The sequence below is a fragment of the Nomascus leucogenys genome, chromosome 8 (assembly GCF_006542625.1).
Source record: "Nomascus leucogenys isolate Asia chromosome 8, Asia_NLE_v1, whole genome shotgun sequence".
Taxonomy (NCBI): Eukaryota; Metazoa; Chordata; class Mammalia; order Primates; family Hylobatidae; genus Nomascus; species Nomascus leucogenys.
In genome coordinates, this window is record NC_044388.1 from 16,689,484 (window position 1) to 16,706,824 (window position 17,341).

At 47.2% G+C, this 17,341-nt stretch overlaps 1 protein-coding gene across 1 annotated transcript in view; it reads left to right on the forward strand.

Annotated features, from left to right (window-relative positions):
- The first annotated feature begins 6,449 nt into the window (after positions 1-6,449).
- SLCO2A1 (solute carrier organic anion transporter family member 2A1) overlaps positions 6,450-17,341 on the forward strand; it is a 98,232-nt gene continuing 87,340 nt past the window's right edge. Inside the window, exon 1 of the mRNA XM_030816807.1 lies at positions 6,450-6,545. Within this exon, the coding sequence (XP_030672667.1) occupies positions 6,450-6,545 (96 nt within the window). The remainder of the gene's footprint in view (positions 6,546-17,341) is intronic.

Below are 17,341 nucleotides of genomic sequence, written 5' to 3' on the forward strand. Positions count from 1 at the left end.
GTGCCAGGCGCTGTGCGCAGAGGGTGGACCCCAGGGAAAATGCAGAGCAGCTGGGGTCCCAGGAGGACACTCTGGTGCTGTGGTGCCCCTCCCTTGCCACACTGCGTTTTCTCAGGCGGGGGCAGGAGGGCAAAGTCTGCCTCAGGTCCTGAGCGGGAAGAGGGGGTGGGAGGTAGAATGGTATGCAGTATGTGCCGTGGAAAGCCATGCTGGAGGAATGGAATGTGCAGTCAGCAAGAGCAGAAAAGAGGTTCTTGGGGATGGATCTAGTGAGGGCCCACCAGTGACCCCAGTCTGTGCTCAGGCCTTCATTTAGGGAGAACTCACCAGGCTGGGTGTGGCCTGGATTGCTGAGATGGCATCCCGGGGAAGAGAAAGGGAGGGCTTTCCAAGGGGCCAGGGATGGGCGAGGCGCTAAAGTAGGCTTCTGACCCTGAAGAGTCATGCTGTGGGTGGGCGGTGGACTTGGTCTGCCCACATATTGTGGCTCAGTCCCTTTGAGCAAGAGTTTCCCAGCAGCTTAGATTCTGTACCTGGGCTGCCTGGGCTTTAATCCTGGCTCTGTCACTTACTACACATGCGGCCTGACCAAGTTATTTTACCTCTCTGTGCCTCAGTTTCTAATCTGAATCTTCTCAGTCCTACTAATTCTTAGGGCCCAGCTTGACAGTCTCCTCCTCCAGGAAGTCTTCCTACTGCCCAAGGTGAATTAGGGCCCCTCTTCCATGCTCCCATAGCAGCTGTGCACAATAGCTTTCTTCCTACATCACAGCCACATTTTCCCTTTTGGTTTTCCATTCTGAGACCATAGAGTTTTTGAGGTCAGGAGATGTTCTTGTGGCTAATTTTTTTGTTTTTTGGGTTTGTTTTTTTTTTTTTTTTTTTTTGTATTTTCTCAGTGCTAGGAAATATTTGCTGAAATTCATGTAAAATGGAACTAATGAAAATAACCTTCCTCATTCAGTGGTTTTGAGGATTAAAAGGATCAACCTTGGCAGGGCGCGGTGACTCACGCTGGCAATCCCAGTGCTTTGAGAGGTCGAGGAGGGTGGAACCCTTGAGGTCAGGAGTTTGCGACCAGCCTGGCCAACATGGTGAAACCCCGTCTCTACTAAAAATACAAAAAAATTAGCCGGGTGCGGTGGCACATGCCTGTAATCCCAGCTACTCAGGAGGCTGAGGCAGGAGAATCTTTTGAACCCGGGAGGCAGAGGTTCCAGTGAGCGAATATGGCGCCACTACACTCCAGCCTGGGCAACAGAGCGAGACTCCATCTCAAAAAAAAAAAAAAAAAAAGAATCAACCTTTTACTAGAACCTGGCAGAGACTGTTGGCACTGTTAAATAAAAACATAAAATAGTGGTCAGGGTGACTTGCAGAGGAACAGGCTGCCCCACCAGTCACTGTGACAAAGCAGTGGAGCACTTGCTGCAAACATGGCCTCTGACTCAGGAGAGGCAGTCACTGTTGAGAGTTAATCCATGATCACACTTGGGTATCTAAATTGCCAAGGAAGCTTCATCAGCTGCTGCAGGAGTGGCCAGTGTGGCCCACCAAGTTCATGGCCAGCCACCAATGAGAAGAGACAAGGCTGAGACTTAGAGACAACCCAGAGGCCTCCAGGGGGCAGAAGGAGCGGGGTTTGGGCAGAGAGAACAGTGGCATGGAGGTCTAGGAGCAATTAGGCCTTTTCCAGTCACGAGGGCCTTTTTAGAATTCATTTCTGCTTAATAGCACTTAATAAACATTTTTGAGCAACGGGATATGTTAGGTCAAAGGGGGGATATAAAGAGAATTGACACAGAACCTTTGCCCTTGAAGAGCCTACAGCTGAGTTGGAGGAAAAGACCTAGAGTGCAGTTTAATAACATCAACACCACCAACCCCCACAGCAACAGCAGCTTCCCAGCATTGAGACCTCACTATGCTCCAGGCATTCCATGCATCATCTCATATGCACTTCATAACAGCTCATCATGAAGAGAAGGCACCGCAGATCCAGTGGGTTAAGCAAGCTATCGAAGGTAGTCAGCAATTTTGTCTGACTACAAGGTCTGTGCAATAATAACATGAACCACTCCTTGAAGAGTAGAAGCCAAGCATTTTGAGGCCGACAGTGCAGGCAGGGAAACAGCATGAGCAAAAACCAGAGGTGCGAATGAATTTAACTGCCCCAGCAGGAGGCCCAAGACAGCTGGAGACAATTCAGGCAGACAGGAGAGCCTGGAGCTGCTCAGCTGCTCCCTGTCTTTTTCCTTCCCTCCGCAACCTTGAGAAAGTTGTTGATGGGTTCTATTTGCATTTTCTCCTTTCCAGTTGATGGGTTCTATTTGCATTTTCTCCTTTCCAGTTCCTCCTGCCCACATCACCTGCTGCAGACACTCTTGCCAAGTTCCTCAATGCTAGCGTTGCCAGCCTAGTGACCACTCCTCAGGCCTTCTCTTGCCTCCTCAGCAGCCTGGCCATGCGCCCACCCTCCTCCCTTTTGAAAGAGTACCCTCAGCTCTATCAACACCTCCTCGCCTGGTTTACTTTCCTCCACTCTGGCTCCGTCCCTTGTGCCACCTTGATATTGCTGTGGCCCATCCTAGACCTACTTCTCATCAACACAGTCTCCCTAGGAGACTCATCCCTTCTTGAGGCTTAACCACCACCTCCACGTGGGATTTCCAAGCCCGTATCTCTAGCCCAGTGTCCACCCTGAGTGCTGGACCTATATACCCATCTGACTCCTGAAGATCTTTACTTGGGTGTAGTCTGGGAAATTTGAATTCAAAATGCGACCAGGATACTCACTGGCTTCCTTCAATAGCGACTGCTCCTTCTGGGCCCCCTCTGTCAGGAGTGGGCATCACCAATGCTAGTTGCCCAAGCCAGATCCTGGGAGTCATCACTAACATCTCTCCTCTCACTGATATGTGGGTGCCACCTCCCTTTGACATTTCTTAAGCTTTTCTCTCCTTCCTACCACCATCCCACTGCTGCCATGCCAGCTTTTATCATAGCTCCTGGGATTCCTTCCACAGACTACCCAATTCCACTCTGGCTGCCAGAGAGGTCCATGTGAAATGCAAATTAGCCCAGGTCACCCTTGGTTAGAAGCCTTTAACGGCTCCTCATTGTGCTGCGGAGAAAACCTAAACTCCCAGCCTCTTTGCTTCATACCCACATACCCACTGTGCTTGGTCTTGAGCTCCAGCCAGACTGAAACCATGGAGTAGGTTTACCCTCTTTACCCTAATCCTCTCGATCCTACTAGTTCTTAGGGATCAGCTTGACAGTCACCTCCTACTAGAAGTCTTCCTGCTGTCCAAGGTGAATTAGGGCCCCACTTCTATGCTCCCATAGCAGCTGTGCACAATAGCTTTCTTCCTACATCACAGCCACACTTTCTCTTCTTGTTTCCCACCCTGAGACCGTAGAGTCTTTGAGGTCAGGAGATGTTCTTGTGGTTTAGCTTTTTTTAAAAATTATCATTTTATTTATTTATTTATTTATTTATGTATTTATGTATTTATTTATTTTTTTTGAGACAGAGTCTCGCTCTGTGGCCCAGGCTGGAGTGCACTGGCGCGACCTTGGCTCACTGCAGACTCTGCCTCCCAGGTTCAAGCAATTCTCCTGCTTCAGCCTCTCAAGCAGCTGGAACTACAGACACCTGCTACCATGCCTGGCTAATTTTGTATTTTTAGTAGAGAAGGGGTTTCACCATGTTGGCCAGGATGGTCTCAATCTCCTGACCTCAAGTGATCCCCCCGCCTCAGCCTCCTCAAGTGCTGGGATTAGAGGCATGAGCCACCGTGCCCAGCCTGTTTTTTTGTATTTTTTCAGTGCTAGGAAATATTTACTGAAATTTAAGGATGGAAAGTCTGGGAGGCCGACTCTGGGAGTGCTCTTGAAAGGAAATGGGTTCCTCCATGTGTAGGTGTTGAAAATGTAAAAAACAATATTATTTCTCCCTTTTTCCCTAATAAAACCCCAATTTTGTTCAGAGGACAGCAACAGTGTTAATTATACTTCTTAGCTCCTTTGCAGGGGGTAGCTATGTGACCCAGGTTTGGCCAAGAAGACTTAAGGAAAAGCAACTGTGCACGCAAGGGAGAGATTTGCTCCCTTGATGTAAGCATGCCCCCTTTCTGTTTCCTGTCTTTCACGTCTTTCCTGGAATTAGGAGAGGAGGCTGGAGATGGAACAGCCATCTTGTGACAATGAGCCAGCCATGGGGATGGGAACCACAGGCTAAGGAATCTTGAAGGGCCTAGGTCATGACCCCGGACTACCTACTAGCAGACTTCTAATTATTGAGAGACAAATAAATCTCATTTAAGTCATTTTGGTTGGCTCTCCATTACATTTCGCTGAACTCCACCCAGTAAAAGTCAATGAAGGAAGATAAGCATCTGTGAGCATTTCTGAATAGGCTTTTCCTTTGGAGATGATGCTGGCGCTGATGGGAGGCAGAGGGCCAGGTTAATGGAACAGGACTAGGTGAGGGCTGGAGAGGCTGATCCTCCCAGAGGTTCTACCAGAGGATCACAGTGAGGCCTCAGGGTTTGAGAAAGAAGCTCCAGGCATGGTAGCCCTAAGGTGCTGTGACCTTGACCTGGGGGTTTTCTGGTCCCTGTTTGGTTCAACTTGCAAAATGGGGCTGTTGGACTAGACAACTTATCAGAAGGCACAGTGCTTCAAGTCTGGGCTTTGGAGTCAGACAAGGCTGAATTCAGGGTCCAGCTCCACCACTTGCTAGCTGTGTGGCTTTCAGACAGCTTTCTTAGCCAACTGCTCTAGCATCCTTGTTTGTGGAATCCAGACTCCATCAGTACCTATACCTGTAGGGCTAACGTTGGGCCTTCATGAAATCATGCATGTGGGTGCTCAGCAGAGGGCCTGGTATGCCCAGCACACACTAAGTGCTCCACTCTGGTATCTGTCCTTCTGTGCCATATTCTCCCAGTGGACAGATGGGACCTGGAATTCATGCCTGCTCTGGGGCTGGGGCTGCTACAGGGCTGTGGAAAGCCTGTCAGGATGTACCTCTCTCTGTGGCTGAGTGAAGTGGCCAGAGGCTGCCCACTGTTCAACATCTTTGGAATGCTGCCGTGTCCAGGGACCTTGGGTCGCAGGTGGATAGAAGCCCCCAAGCCCAGGCCAGGCCAGACCAGGCCCAGAAAGGTATCAGGTCTTGGGTAGAAATAAGAAGCCTATGTGGTCCATCTATCCTGTGGCCTTTGTCTTAGCCAAAGCCTCCTGGATATTGACGGCATCTTTTCCTGGGTTTGGGGTGGGCTTGGAGAGGTTCCCTCTGCACGGGACTACAGGAATGAGGGAGCTGGAAAAACGCCTCCAGAGTGGGATTCCTCACTGCAGCTGCTTTTGGAAGAACCTTCTTATCCTTCCCTTGAGAAGCCTCACTGTCTCTTCTCAGCGCTTGGAATCCTGGTGGTAGACAATCTTGGGGAAAAAAATAAACCCACTATTCATTCCAGCACTGAGAAGGAGGTCAGTGGGGTGCGTCCTATTTGTCCACACCCCCCACCCCCTCTCCCCCTCTCCCCAGCACCCCAGGCCAGACCCAGCCATGCTGACACTTGACAGCCCCTGTAGTTTACCTTGGCTCAGGTCCAGAGACTTCGGGCCCAGCCCCCACCTTTTCACCTTGTTACCCAGCCCCCTCTCCAGCGCAAAGAGCAGTTTAAATATAAATCAGTCCTCAACACAAACAGAGCTGCAGCGAGTCTCAGAGCCATCACCGGAACTGAGGGCCCAGGTTTTCTGCGAGTGCAAACAAGCAGAGACTGGCTCCGTAAATCTCCCCAAGAGCGTCGGGAGGGGTGCCGGGGCTCCCCTCCATCCCCCTGCTCACGTTGGCCCCTCCAGCGCCCGCCTCGGGCCGCCTCATATCCCAGCCTTCCTGCCCCCCAGCCCTGCCAACTCTTTCTCCATCCCCTCCAGTCACCCACCTTCGCTTCGCCTACCCTCTCTTCGCCAGTCCCCAGGAGCCTCCACCCCCTTGCAGCCTCCTGCCCCCCCCCACAGCCCTCACCTCCCCTCCCTGGGCCCGCCACCTCCTTCCCTCCCTCTCCGCCTCCTGGCAGGCGGGATCTTCTCCGGGGCAGTCAAGCCTCGCGGGTCGCTGCGGCGTCACACCTGTTGGAGGGGCGGCGGCGGCGGCGGCGGGGCGGGGGCTCGCAGCGCCTTTGACACCCGAGGAAAAGAGGGAGGAGGGAGAGCGCGTTTCATCATCGGCGGCGGCCACTTATAAAAACTTCTGGGCGCGCACTCGCTGGCTCAGTTTCCGCTCCGCGAATCTCCTCTGACCACCGCCGCCGCGGTCGCCTCTCACCCGCCCGGCCGCTCCAGCCCGAGGCGCCCCGACCCCGCGCGCCAGGTCCCCAGCCCCGGGCCGGCCGTCCCCGCGCAGCTCCGCGCCCGGCCAGCCGCCCGCAGCCATGGGGCTCCTGCCCAAGCTCGGCGCGTCCCAGGGCAGCGACGCCTCTACTAGCCGAGCCGGCCGCTGTGCCCGCTCGGTCTTCGGCAACATTAAGGTGAGCGGAGTCCGCGGGGTCGTCCGGGCCGGAGCCGCGCCAGGCGCACCTTCGGCTGGGCACCCGCGTCTGTCTGCCGGAGCCAGGAGGCTCCGGGAGCCCCGGGCTCCCTCCTGTGCCGCGCTCGGATCTCATCCCCGGGCGACGCGTGCTGAGCGTGTGTGTGTGCGAGTGTGTGTGTGAGCGTGTGTGTGTGCGCGCGCGCTTGTGTGCGTGTGTGTGCGAGTGTGTGTGTGTGTTCACACGCCTTCATCGGAGTAAGTAATGGGACAATGGAAGTACCTGCTTACTGCTTACTGGGACAACTCCAGGCGGTTATAAGCGAGAGAATTGTCCTTGATGACTGAAAAAGATCATCTCGAGGAACCCTTTTTCGGCCTCCAGCGGGCGGTTACTTCGTCAATGGGATGGGCTTGGAGGTTCCAGGGGGACCCCCGCGCCTTGGGGGACAGACTGTCTCGTCCGAGCCCCCTCGTCCTGGGGTGGGTGGCCTAAGGGATGTTCTCCTTCCCCAGACTTTCTTCTCCCGCCAACGGGGGCGGGGGGCTCTGCTACCTGGCTGTGCCGCTCGCGGTTGAGAATTCCCTCTTAGCGGGCGGCTTCCCCAGGCTGGCAACCAACCCGCGTGCTCAGATTGGCTTCCCTGGTCTGGAAATGGCCCCAGGAAGGCCACAGCTCTCACGGTTCAGTAAGGTCTAAGCAGGCGCCACTCACCAGGCAAGTTATGGGGAGGGGGTGAGAAGATAGGGTGTTGGCAGCTGTTAGGATGAAAGCACCTTTCCCAGGGGGTCGGAAATGTTTTCCACTCCCTCACAGGTCCAGGAGGACCTGGAATGGTTCAATCCACACTCGGGCTCTTTTGCCCATTCTGGCTAGGCAGAAGTAACCATGGAAGATACCTCCTGAGAGGCCAAAGCTGCTGCGGTGAGGATGTGGGAGGCTGCAGAGTCTGCATCAAGGCCGCTTCTGGTCAGGGTGGGATCATGGTGTAGAGAGGTTGTTTCCCACAACCATACAGTCAGATGGGACTGAGTAAAGCCTCCGGTGGTGCAATTAAGGGGAAGCCAGATTACACAAAAGGATGATGGGGGTGTCCGTGGACTGGTTATATGTGTCCAACAGAAAGGGATCTGGAGGTCAGAGTGGATCTCACCTGCATACTTACTCAGCTGGGATCTCCACTCCTGCTTCTGCTCTTTCCGCACCACAATAAATACAGGCTGAATTGATTTTGTAGTTGTATATGGATAAGCAACAGAAATTTTGAGATAGTTTAAAATAATCTCCAAATCTCCTCATTTTTGGCCAGACCTGGATGGAAATGTTGTGTGCAGTTTTGCTTCCACCATTTTGGAGAAATTTCATCAGGAATTTTGGAACCTTTGGTATTTATAAATTAGGAATTGAGAGGAAAGGGTGGGGACTAGGATTAGATGGTCTAAAGAAAGGGGCCTCTGCAGGAACCAGGGTGGGGCAACCTCCCTTCATTTTCACCAAGAAGGGCAGGAGGGACAGGTGTCCAGAACAGACTCCTGACAGTGAGGGTAAGGCTGAATGAGATTGATCCGTTTAGACCCACCCTGGTTCCCTAAAATAAATGTTTATGGCAGCAATTTATTTGGAGATCTATATAAATAAGATGATTTCTCACGTGTTGATGATTTATCCACACGTACCTGACGGCTGGGCTCAGGCCAATTGGCCTCCTAAAGGAGTTAAGCACTCATACTGGCTAAGAGTTTTTCTTGACTCTAAAAATGAGATTCTGTTAGTCATCACCTCCTTTGATCCATACTAATTGTAAGACCAGAGTTTGGAGGACTTCCACTTAACTCCACTTATCAGCCTGAAACCAGGTATGAGGTTGGATAGCTTAAGGTAAATCTTGAATCTCAAATTCTATCAGTTAAAGTCACTTGCACCTTTCCCTCCTGGGGCAATAACTGGGAGCTCTGCTGTTTGAAGGGATATTTCCTCCCCACGAGAGTGCTTGTAATAGCCCTGCCAATTTGCAGTGGGGGATGGGTTGCACATATCTTGGGACACGTATGACATGGTGGTGTAGCAGGACGAGCCGCAGACAAAACTCCTCAGACGCCGAGTTAAAGAAGGAAGGGGTTTATTCAGCCAGGGGCATCGGCAAAACTGCTGTCTCAAGAGCCGAGCTCCCCGAGTGAGCAATTCCTGTCCTTTTTGAGGGCTCACAACTAAGGGGGTGCGCGTGAGAGGGTCGTGATGGATTGAGCAAGCAGTGGGTACGTGACTGGGGGCTGCATGCACCAGTAATTAGATTGGAACAAAACAGGACAGGGATTTTCACAGTGCTTTGCTATACGATGTCTGTAATCTATAGATAACATAACTGATTAGGTCAGGGGTCGATCTTTAACTACCAGCCCTAGGGCGCGGCGTGGGGCTGTCTGCTTGTGGATTTCATTTCTGCCTTTTAGTTTTTACTTTTTCTTTCTTTGGAGGCAGAAATTGGGCATAAGACAATATGAGGGGTGGCTCCTCCCTTATTCCCCTCCTTTGAGACTCTCACTCAATAGTGGGAGTTCTCACTTTCATTTTTACTACCTGTGTCTTCTTGCAAGACAGATTCATAGTGATTCATATAGTACACTTGTGCTGAAGCATTTTGGTGAACTAAGGTAGCGATGAAGCTTTTTATCATTTGAAGAAGTATAGATAGCAAACAAGGGAGCAGTAAGCAGATTCCTATTACTATTATAACTCTTATTATTAGAGTTTTAAATTCTCTTAGTGCTGGGAACCATTTTCTAAACATGGCCCCAGGATCAAATCCATGCCACACTTGCACAGGCACATGTGCCAGTTTTGTCATATCTCTTAACTATGTCTTCAACTACTTGCCCTTGATTATCTATGTGTAGGCAGCAATTAGTAAGGTTAAATTTCCTACAGACCTCTCCTTCAGCTGCTAGCAAGTAGTCGAGAGCTAATCTATTTTGATAGATAGCATTTCTCATCTGAGTTTCTTGCTGGGCCAGAATAGTCAAGGCTCTGCCAGTTTTATTAGTGATTATTTTTAAGATAGCTTGTAACCGTATGATTTGGTTGATCATGTAAATGGGTGTCTGATATCCTCATGAGCCGTCTTGTGCCTAAGTAGCAGGCCTATAATATTGTATGATTTTCTCAGGAGGCCATTTATTATTTTTTCAATTTCCTATAGCTATGCTTCTCTTTTTGGGGGAAGCATAGACAGGGAAGCCCAGGAGTTCGCCTGTTTTTATGGGCAGTAGGAAAAAGATGGTTTAATAGTGCCAATAACACAACTACCTGCCTACTGGTCAGGTAATTTGGCCTAAGCTCTATGCCTACGTATTCAGTATAATCCAGTGGGGGTTGTCTAGTCCCAGTGGGACTCCGGGTGGGTCCACACGGTTTGCAACTTTGGGAATTTACTAAATGGATTTCTCTCTGTGTGATTTGAACTCCACCAAATGACTGTTTTTGTGATACCATTATAAGTTTCGGTCCTAGACATCTAAGTCGTCCTATGGGGTGAGTGAATTCTTTTCCTTCTCTAGCTATGCAATATTGTCCAATAATTGAGGCTTTTAGGACCCAGAAGTTATGAGGGTGATTCTTTTGAACCAGGAATTCATCAGGAACTGGGTCTGTAGGTACTAATTCTCGGGCTTCCCATGGCCATTGATCTCCTATTAGAGTTCCTCCACATACATAACATGAAGTGACATTGAGAGACTGGGCTACATGCTCAGCTAATTGCAAAAACAAATTTCTTGTTTTTTCCTGGAATTTCTGGTACTGGCACATTTAGTTCATCATAGAAAGTTTGAAACACTGGCTCAGGAGAGCATTTGTAAACTTCTCCTCAAACCAAGATATTTACTCGAGGATCCAGTCCAGCCCCGTCGATTCCTAAGGTCACATGCTCCTTTTTTTTCCAATGAGGATCAAGGGGATTGGTTATTACTAGCTCTAAGGGGTTACATTGTCCCTTAGTACAGGAAGGGCCATTTTTTCCTTTCTGAAGGTGGACTGGATCTTTTTCATTTTTTTTTATTCAAGTGGCCTAAATGACACAAGACCAGTATTTACATTTATTTCCACACAGTCCTAATTTATGACAGATATACTTATTTTCTGCTATATAGCCTCTTTTCTAATTAAGAGAACCACACATTATTCCTAACTTGTTACTATTAATGACAGCACAGGCATCAAATTTCAAGGTGACTTGTTTGGGCACCCCTTTTTCTTCTGTTTTGGCTAGCACTTTTCTCGTATCGTTTACGAGCCCTCACCAGTCCTCAGTTCTTAATCTTATTTTAAAAACTGTGGTCATGGGAGGCTCAGATGGGTCATAACACACATCAGGTTGGTCATTTCCTGGGCTACATACCTTGTATAGAATAACATTATACAACAAGTTCTTTTTAGAGTTCCAGTATGCTTATAATAACCATAAAATAATAGGACCGTAGCAACCTTTTGTCCTACCTCAGTGTCTTGATGTATACACTGGGAACAGTTCTCAGTCTGAGGAAGGTCAGTTGAAGTCCTTACTGTAAAAGTCCAAATTTTAAGGAAAATGAGTCCCGCGATGAGTTTTCTCATGCTTCGGCTGTGCGTGGACCAGTCAGCTTCCGGGTGTGACTAGAGAAGGGCTTGTCGTCTTCTTCAGAGTCAATTTGCAGGGGTTGGCGAAGCTGTTCCCGTCCATGTACTGCTCACAGTCTACTGATGTTCAAGGATGGTCTTGGAGGTTGGGCCTGCTAGAATAAACTGAGTCCAACACCTCTAGACAGTTATGTTCAGCTGGGCTCTCTGATACCAGGAGCAAGGTGGTGGGGTTTAGGGTGTTGCAAACTTCAATAGTTATGTGGGGATTTTCACATAGCAAGCTTTGGTACTTGGTTAATCTAGCATTTCTTAACAATGATGTCCTTTGGTAGTCATTAAAGTTACCACAGCATGAGGGGCCTTTATATTCAGGTTTTGCCTAAGGGTTAGTTTATCTGCTTCTTGTGCTAACAGGGTGGTTGCTGCTAGGGCCCTTAGACCTGGGGGCCAGGCTTTGGAAACCCCATCTAGTTGTTTTGAGAGATAGGCCACTGGCCTTGGCCAGGGCCCCACAGTCGGTTAAAACTCCAATTGCCGTTTTTTCTCTTTCTGCCATATAGAGTGTAAAGAGTTTTGTCAGGTCATGTAGCCTCAGGTCTGGGGCCGACATGAGTTTTTCTTTTAACTCGTGAAAAGCTCATTGCTGTTGGTGTAATAGATGTAATTTATCTAATCTACATTTTTATTAACTGTCACCTACCAAAATATTGACTCAATCCTGCAGCCATTTGATTTCAAGCTTTAAATTGATCTGGTATTCCTCATGGGACTCCAATTGTGTCTAAACAGACATGAGAGTCGAGAGACCTATAAGGGGCTTCTCTCGCTTTGTGATGTCTTACTTTTTTCCTTCTGGTTTTTGAAATGCCACTGTGAAAGGGATAGCCAATTGGACTGAAGTACAAGTGCCACTCCAGTTCTTCAGCAGAGTGCCCAGTAAAGGTCCACCACAATACCACCACACATCTGCTCGGGGATGAACAAGGGCTGACTGATTGATAAGCTCTTGAATATTCTTAAGCTCACTGCATCCTTTCAGGTCTCCAAGGAACGCTAAGTTTCCTCCTTGTCGTGAGAGACAGGAAGTGAAATTAGTGTTGGGAGATGGAGGCTGGATGGCCCTTGGGGGCTGACCCGCAGGGTGCCAGACTTTGGGATATAGCAGAGAGAGCTTGGCACAACTTATTACTCCAGGCTGTCGAATCCTGGAAAGGAGCTCCCATGCAGCCTACACCTGGTCAACTGGAGGACCACCTTAGTGGAAAGGGGACAATCTGGGCCTCTGGCCTGCTATGTGCACAAGCATAACAATTGCTTTTGTTTAATGTGCAGATGGAATATTTGATCCATTTTAACCAGGCATTTGCATCTTGGTATCCTGTCTTAATTGCTAAAGTTTGTTTTAAGTCTTTAACTTCCATGATCCTCTAGTAAAATGAATGTATGATTTTAGGAAATTACAAAAACTGGTTGGGGCAGTCCATCCTTGCTCTTTAGTGGTCCACAGAATGTTGGACCAACTATGGCATGAAAGCTCTACATCGGGGGGCAAGATTCCTGGTTGGCACTGGGGTCTTTATCAAAATCTCCCTGGATTAAATGGTCCTAGTTTACTAATGCCCAGTCTGAGGAGAGTCAGGAGGGACAGAAGTACTTTTTTGAAGTAGAAAGCTGTCTTTGACTTGGCAAGTCCTCACAGGGTATAACAAGGCAAGCGGAGAAATTGACTTGGTTATGTTAATAACTAGATGGTCAGCAATAGAATGAGGAAAGAAGAAGGAGTAATAGAATAGATGGAAAGAGTTAAATTTTTCTTAGCTGTAGTTTGATAGGGTTTTCCCCTGGGACTATGGTCCAAGACTCTGGACAGAGTGGTGCTTTCTTGACTCAGGTGTGATGAATCCTTTCTTTTTTTTTTTTTTTTTTTTCTGTATGAACAGCAGTCTTGGTGGTTAGCAGCACAAGGTAGGGTCCTTCCCAGGCTGGCTTGAGTTTTTCTTCTTTCCACCCTTTGATGAGAACGTGATCTTCAGGCTGGTGCTGGTTTACCGGAAATTCTAGGGGTGGTACCTGTGCTAAAAGACTTTTAGTTTTTGAGAGAAAGGAAAGTGGAAGATAAACCAACTATATAATTTTTAAGAAATCGACCTTTTGTTTTAAATGTGGGGACCTTGACAGTGGACTTTATAGTCCTCAGTGCCTTTTTACTGAGAAATTTCCTTTAGCATCTATTTTTATTAGTTTTTAAACCAAAGAAAGCCAAATACCATTTTACATTTAACAGTGCTTCTTGTATGATTTTTATACCACATAAGCTAAATTTTATCTTTATATTAGTGTGTTATTAATGTTAAACCTAATTTTAATAAAACCTTCTAGACATATTTATCTAATTTTTAATGTTTGGCCATAAGGTAAGATTTTATAGACTCTTTTTAACCTTTTGTAATTTTTGCTAAAGAGCAGGTTGGTGCTTTAAGAAAAACATGTTATGCTTTTACTTTAATGTCCAGTTCACAGAAAAACTGGATGATACTTCTTTAACTGTAGCTAATATATTTACGCACAGAATTTTCTTTACAATTAACATTTTAAAACTTGCTTAAACCTTCAAAACAATAATTTTTTTTAACTTTTTAATGTAGGTAAAAATGTACATTCTTATGCCTCCTTATAATCCTTTTACCAAAGGTATATTTTACTTTTCTTATATACCTTGCATACAAACTGTTTTTTTAAATAGTTTTAAATTCAGAAGGCCTAGTTAATTTTAAATTTTACCACATTTTTTGCATAAATTCTTTTTTATAACATTTTTTCTTTCATGACTTTCACAGACAATTCTTCGACATGCCTCAACTTTTTGACTTATTACAAATATTTCTTTCTTTAAATAACCAGTTAATTTATTTCAGGACAAGAATTTACCATATAATACTCTTTTTATATAAATTCCACCCCCCCTTTTTGTTTCTTTCTTTTTTTTTTTTTTTTTCCTTTAGGATACTTCTGAACTGGTGAGGTGTGCTCACAATGAGGTTTCCTCTAAAAGTTATTGTTTTTACTTTTTTTTTGTTAGCAAAGCAGTTGCAGCTACAGATTGAATGCATTTGGGCCATCTGCGCGTTACTGGATTAAGGATTTTTGTTAGGAAGGCCTCAGTGCTTTCGGGATACGCTCTTGTTTACACTGACAACGAAGTGGTATTGGAGTGTCATAGGGTTGTGGAGAATACCTTCAATGATCAATTTATAGGTTTTAAATTTACCTTGGCTTTTAAAAGAATAGGGTACACTTTTTTTCTTAACTACTTGTATATCTCTCTCTTTCTTTCTCTCTTTGACTTAGTCTCTCTCTCTTTGACTTTCCTTTTGCCTCTGTCTCTTCTTCTCTTTCTCTGCCTTTCTCTTTCTCTCTCTCTCTTTCTCCTTGACTCCCTCTTTGTCTCTTCCTCTCTCTCTTTGCCTCTTTTCCTCTCTCTCTTTGCCTCTTTTCCTCTCTCTTTCCTTTCTCTCTCTCTGCTGGTCTTTCCTTGCCTCTGCCAGCCGCTTATGCTGCTGTTCTCTCAACCACTGTGTGTTGCGGGTGGGGTGTCTAAAACCAGCTGTAACCAAGTGTCTATGTACGGGAACTGGTCTGGGTTCCCTGGCTTACAGGTTACCTTGTGCCACACCTTTGAAACAATGGACCTGTCCAGGCTTCCTTCTAATGGCCAACTTTACCTCTAATGCTGGCCAGTCTATCTTACACAAAGTTTTAAGTTTTCCTCATGTCATAGTACTCCATAGTCTCCTTTAAATTCTTTTTTGAAATTTTTCAACATAGCTCCTAGTAGCGTGGGCTTATTTATGCCTGACCTATGCTTCTTCGAGACAAAACACCACACTCATACCACACGCACACCACAAAACAAAGAACAGGTAAAAAGGGCACACACACTTTTGCAGTTTGCACCAAACCGAAATCAAAACCAAAATCAGAGTATCCAGAAATCCAAGCCAGGTCAAAATCAAAACCAAAGTATCAAACAATCCAAGTCAACTCAAAAACAAAAACCAAAGTGCCAGTACAGGCACGCCGTGGGTGATGAGGCCACGCTTCCCCTCAAATGGAGTGGGCAAGTTCCCAAGACCAGTCCTGTCAAGCAATTCCAACCAAGTCAAAACCAAACCAAAGTGCCAATAAAGGCACGCCATGCATGATCAGGCCACGCTTCCACTTAAATGGAGTGGGCAAGTTTCAAAGACTAGTCTTAGTAAGTTTTAGATGTCCAGACTGGTGAAAACCTTCCCGGTGTTCAGCCACCGTGGTGATCCTCCATGGGGGCTTGCCACACACTGCCCTGGAAAGGCGTCCCACTGGGGCAAATGCCTACCCCAGAGCGCTCTCGGGATCGGCGTTGCTTGAGCTGGTCGGAGTCCCCCACAGGGATGTTGCACAGGGCAGGCTTAAGCTGCCTAAGGAGCTGCCTCGACCATCCACCAATTACCTCACTTCCCGGTCAGGGAACCAAGAAATGTAGCAGGATGAGCCACAGACAAAACTCCTCAGACACCAAGTTAAAGAAGGAAGGGGTTTATTCGGCTGGGGCATTGGCAAGACTCCTGTCTTAAGAGCTTAGCTCCTTGAGTGAGCAATTCCTGTCCTTTTTAAGGGCTCACAACTCTAAGGAGGTGTGCATGAGAGGGTCGTGATGGGGGCTGCATGCACAGGTAATTAGATCAGTTTTAGATTTGGGGCAGCGAAAATTTTTGGGGGGTGGCATGGAGAGAGAATGGGCGATGTTTCTCAGGGCTGCTTCAAGCGGGATTAGGGGTGGTGTGGGAACCTACAGTAGGAGAGATTAAGACCTGAAGGGAGGTCTTGTGGTAAGGAGTGATATTGTGGGATGTTAGAAGAAACATTTGTTGTATAGAATGATTGGTGATGGCCTGGATATGGTTTTGTATGAATTGAAAAACTAAATGGAATAAGAGAAGGAGAAAAACAGGTATAAAAGGTCTAAGAATTGGGATGACTCAGGACATCTGATTAGAGAGTGCCTAAGGAGATTCAGCATAGTCCTGCCAGCAAAGATTATTTATTTACTTCAAGAGTTAAGAGTGGCAGTTTGGGGATAGCATGAGGAGATATCAGCTGTGATGGCTTGGAGAAACAGTTTAAACGGCAGTGTAAACAAGAGCAGGGCGTGTATGAGTAGTTGAGAATGGAGAATAGGAGTGTGACTAGACAGAAAATAGTAGGGATGACAAGATTTTGGGGGCACAGTCTATGTTGGTCCGGTGTCTGGAATGAGACTCGGGCCTAATAAAAAGGAGCGCAAATGGGCTGTACCTTGTAACATTCCAAGGACAGGCCTGAATTCTGAGAAGTGAAAGTGGTAAAAGTATTGTCCAGTCCTTTTTAAGTTGGTGGCTAAGCTTGGTGAGGTGTGTTTTTAAAAGACCTTTAGTCCATTCTACTTTTCCTGAAGATGGAGGACTGTAAGGGATATAAAGGTTTCACTGAATACTAAGAGCCTGAAAAACTGCTTGGCTGATTTGACTAATAAAGGCTGGTCTGTTATCAGACCGTATAGAGGTGGGAAGGCTAAACTGAGGAATTATGTCTGACAGAAGGGAAGAAATGACTGCGGTGGCCTTCTCAGACCCTGTAGGAAAGGCCTCTACTTATCTAGAGAAAGTGTCTACCTAGACTAAGAGGTATTTTAGTTCCCTGACTCGGGGCATGTTGAGTAAAGCTAATTTGCCAGTCCTGGGTGGTGACAAATCTTCAAGCTTGATGTGTAGGGAAGGGAGGGGGCCTGAATAATCCCTGAAGAGTAGTAGAATAGCAGATGGAACACTAAGAAGTTATTTCCTTGAGGATAGATGTCCACGATGGAAAGGAAATGAGAGGTTCTAAGAGGCGGGCTAGTGGCTTGTACTATAGCATAGCCTGCCTTTGCTGGTGTGTGGCGATTAGGCCTGGTGGAACTGCCATCAACAAATCAGGCGTGATCAGGGTGAGGAACATGAAAGAAGGAAATATGGGGAAATGGGGTGAATGTCAGGTGGATCAGAGATACAGTCATGGGGGTCAGGTGTGGTATCAGGAATAATGTGGGAGGCCAGATTGAAGTCCGGGCCAGGAACAATGGTAATTGTGGGACTTAAGAAAGAGTGAGTACAGCTGAAGGAGCC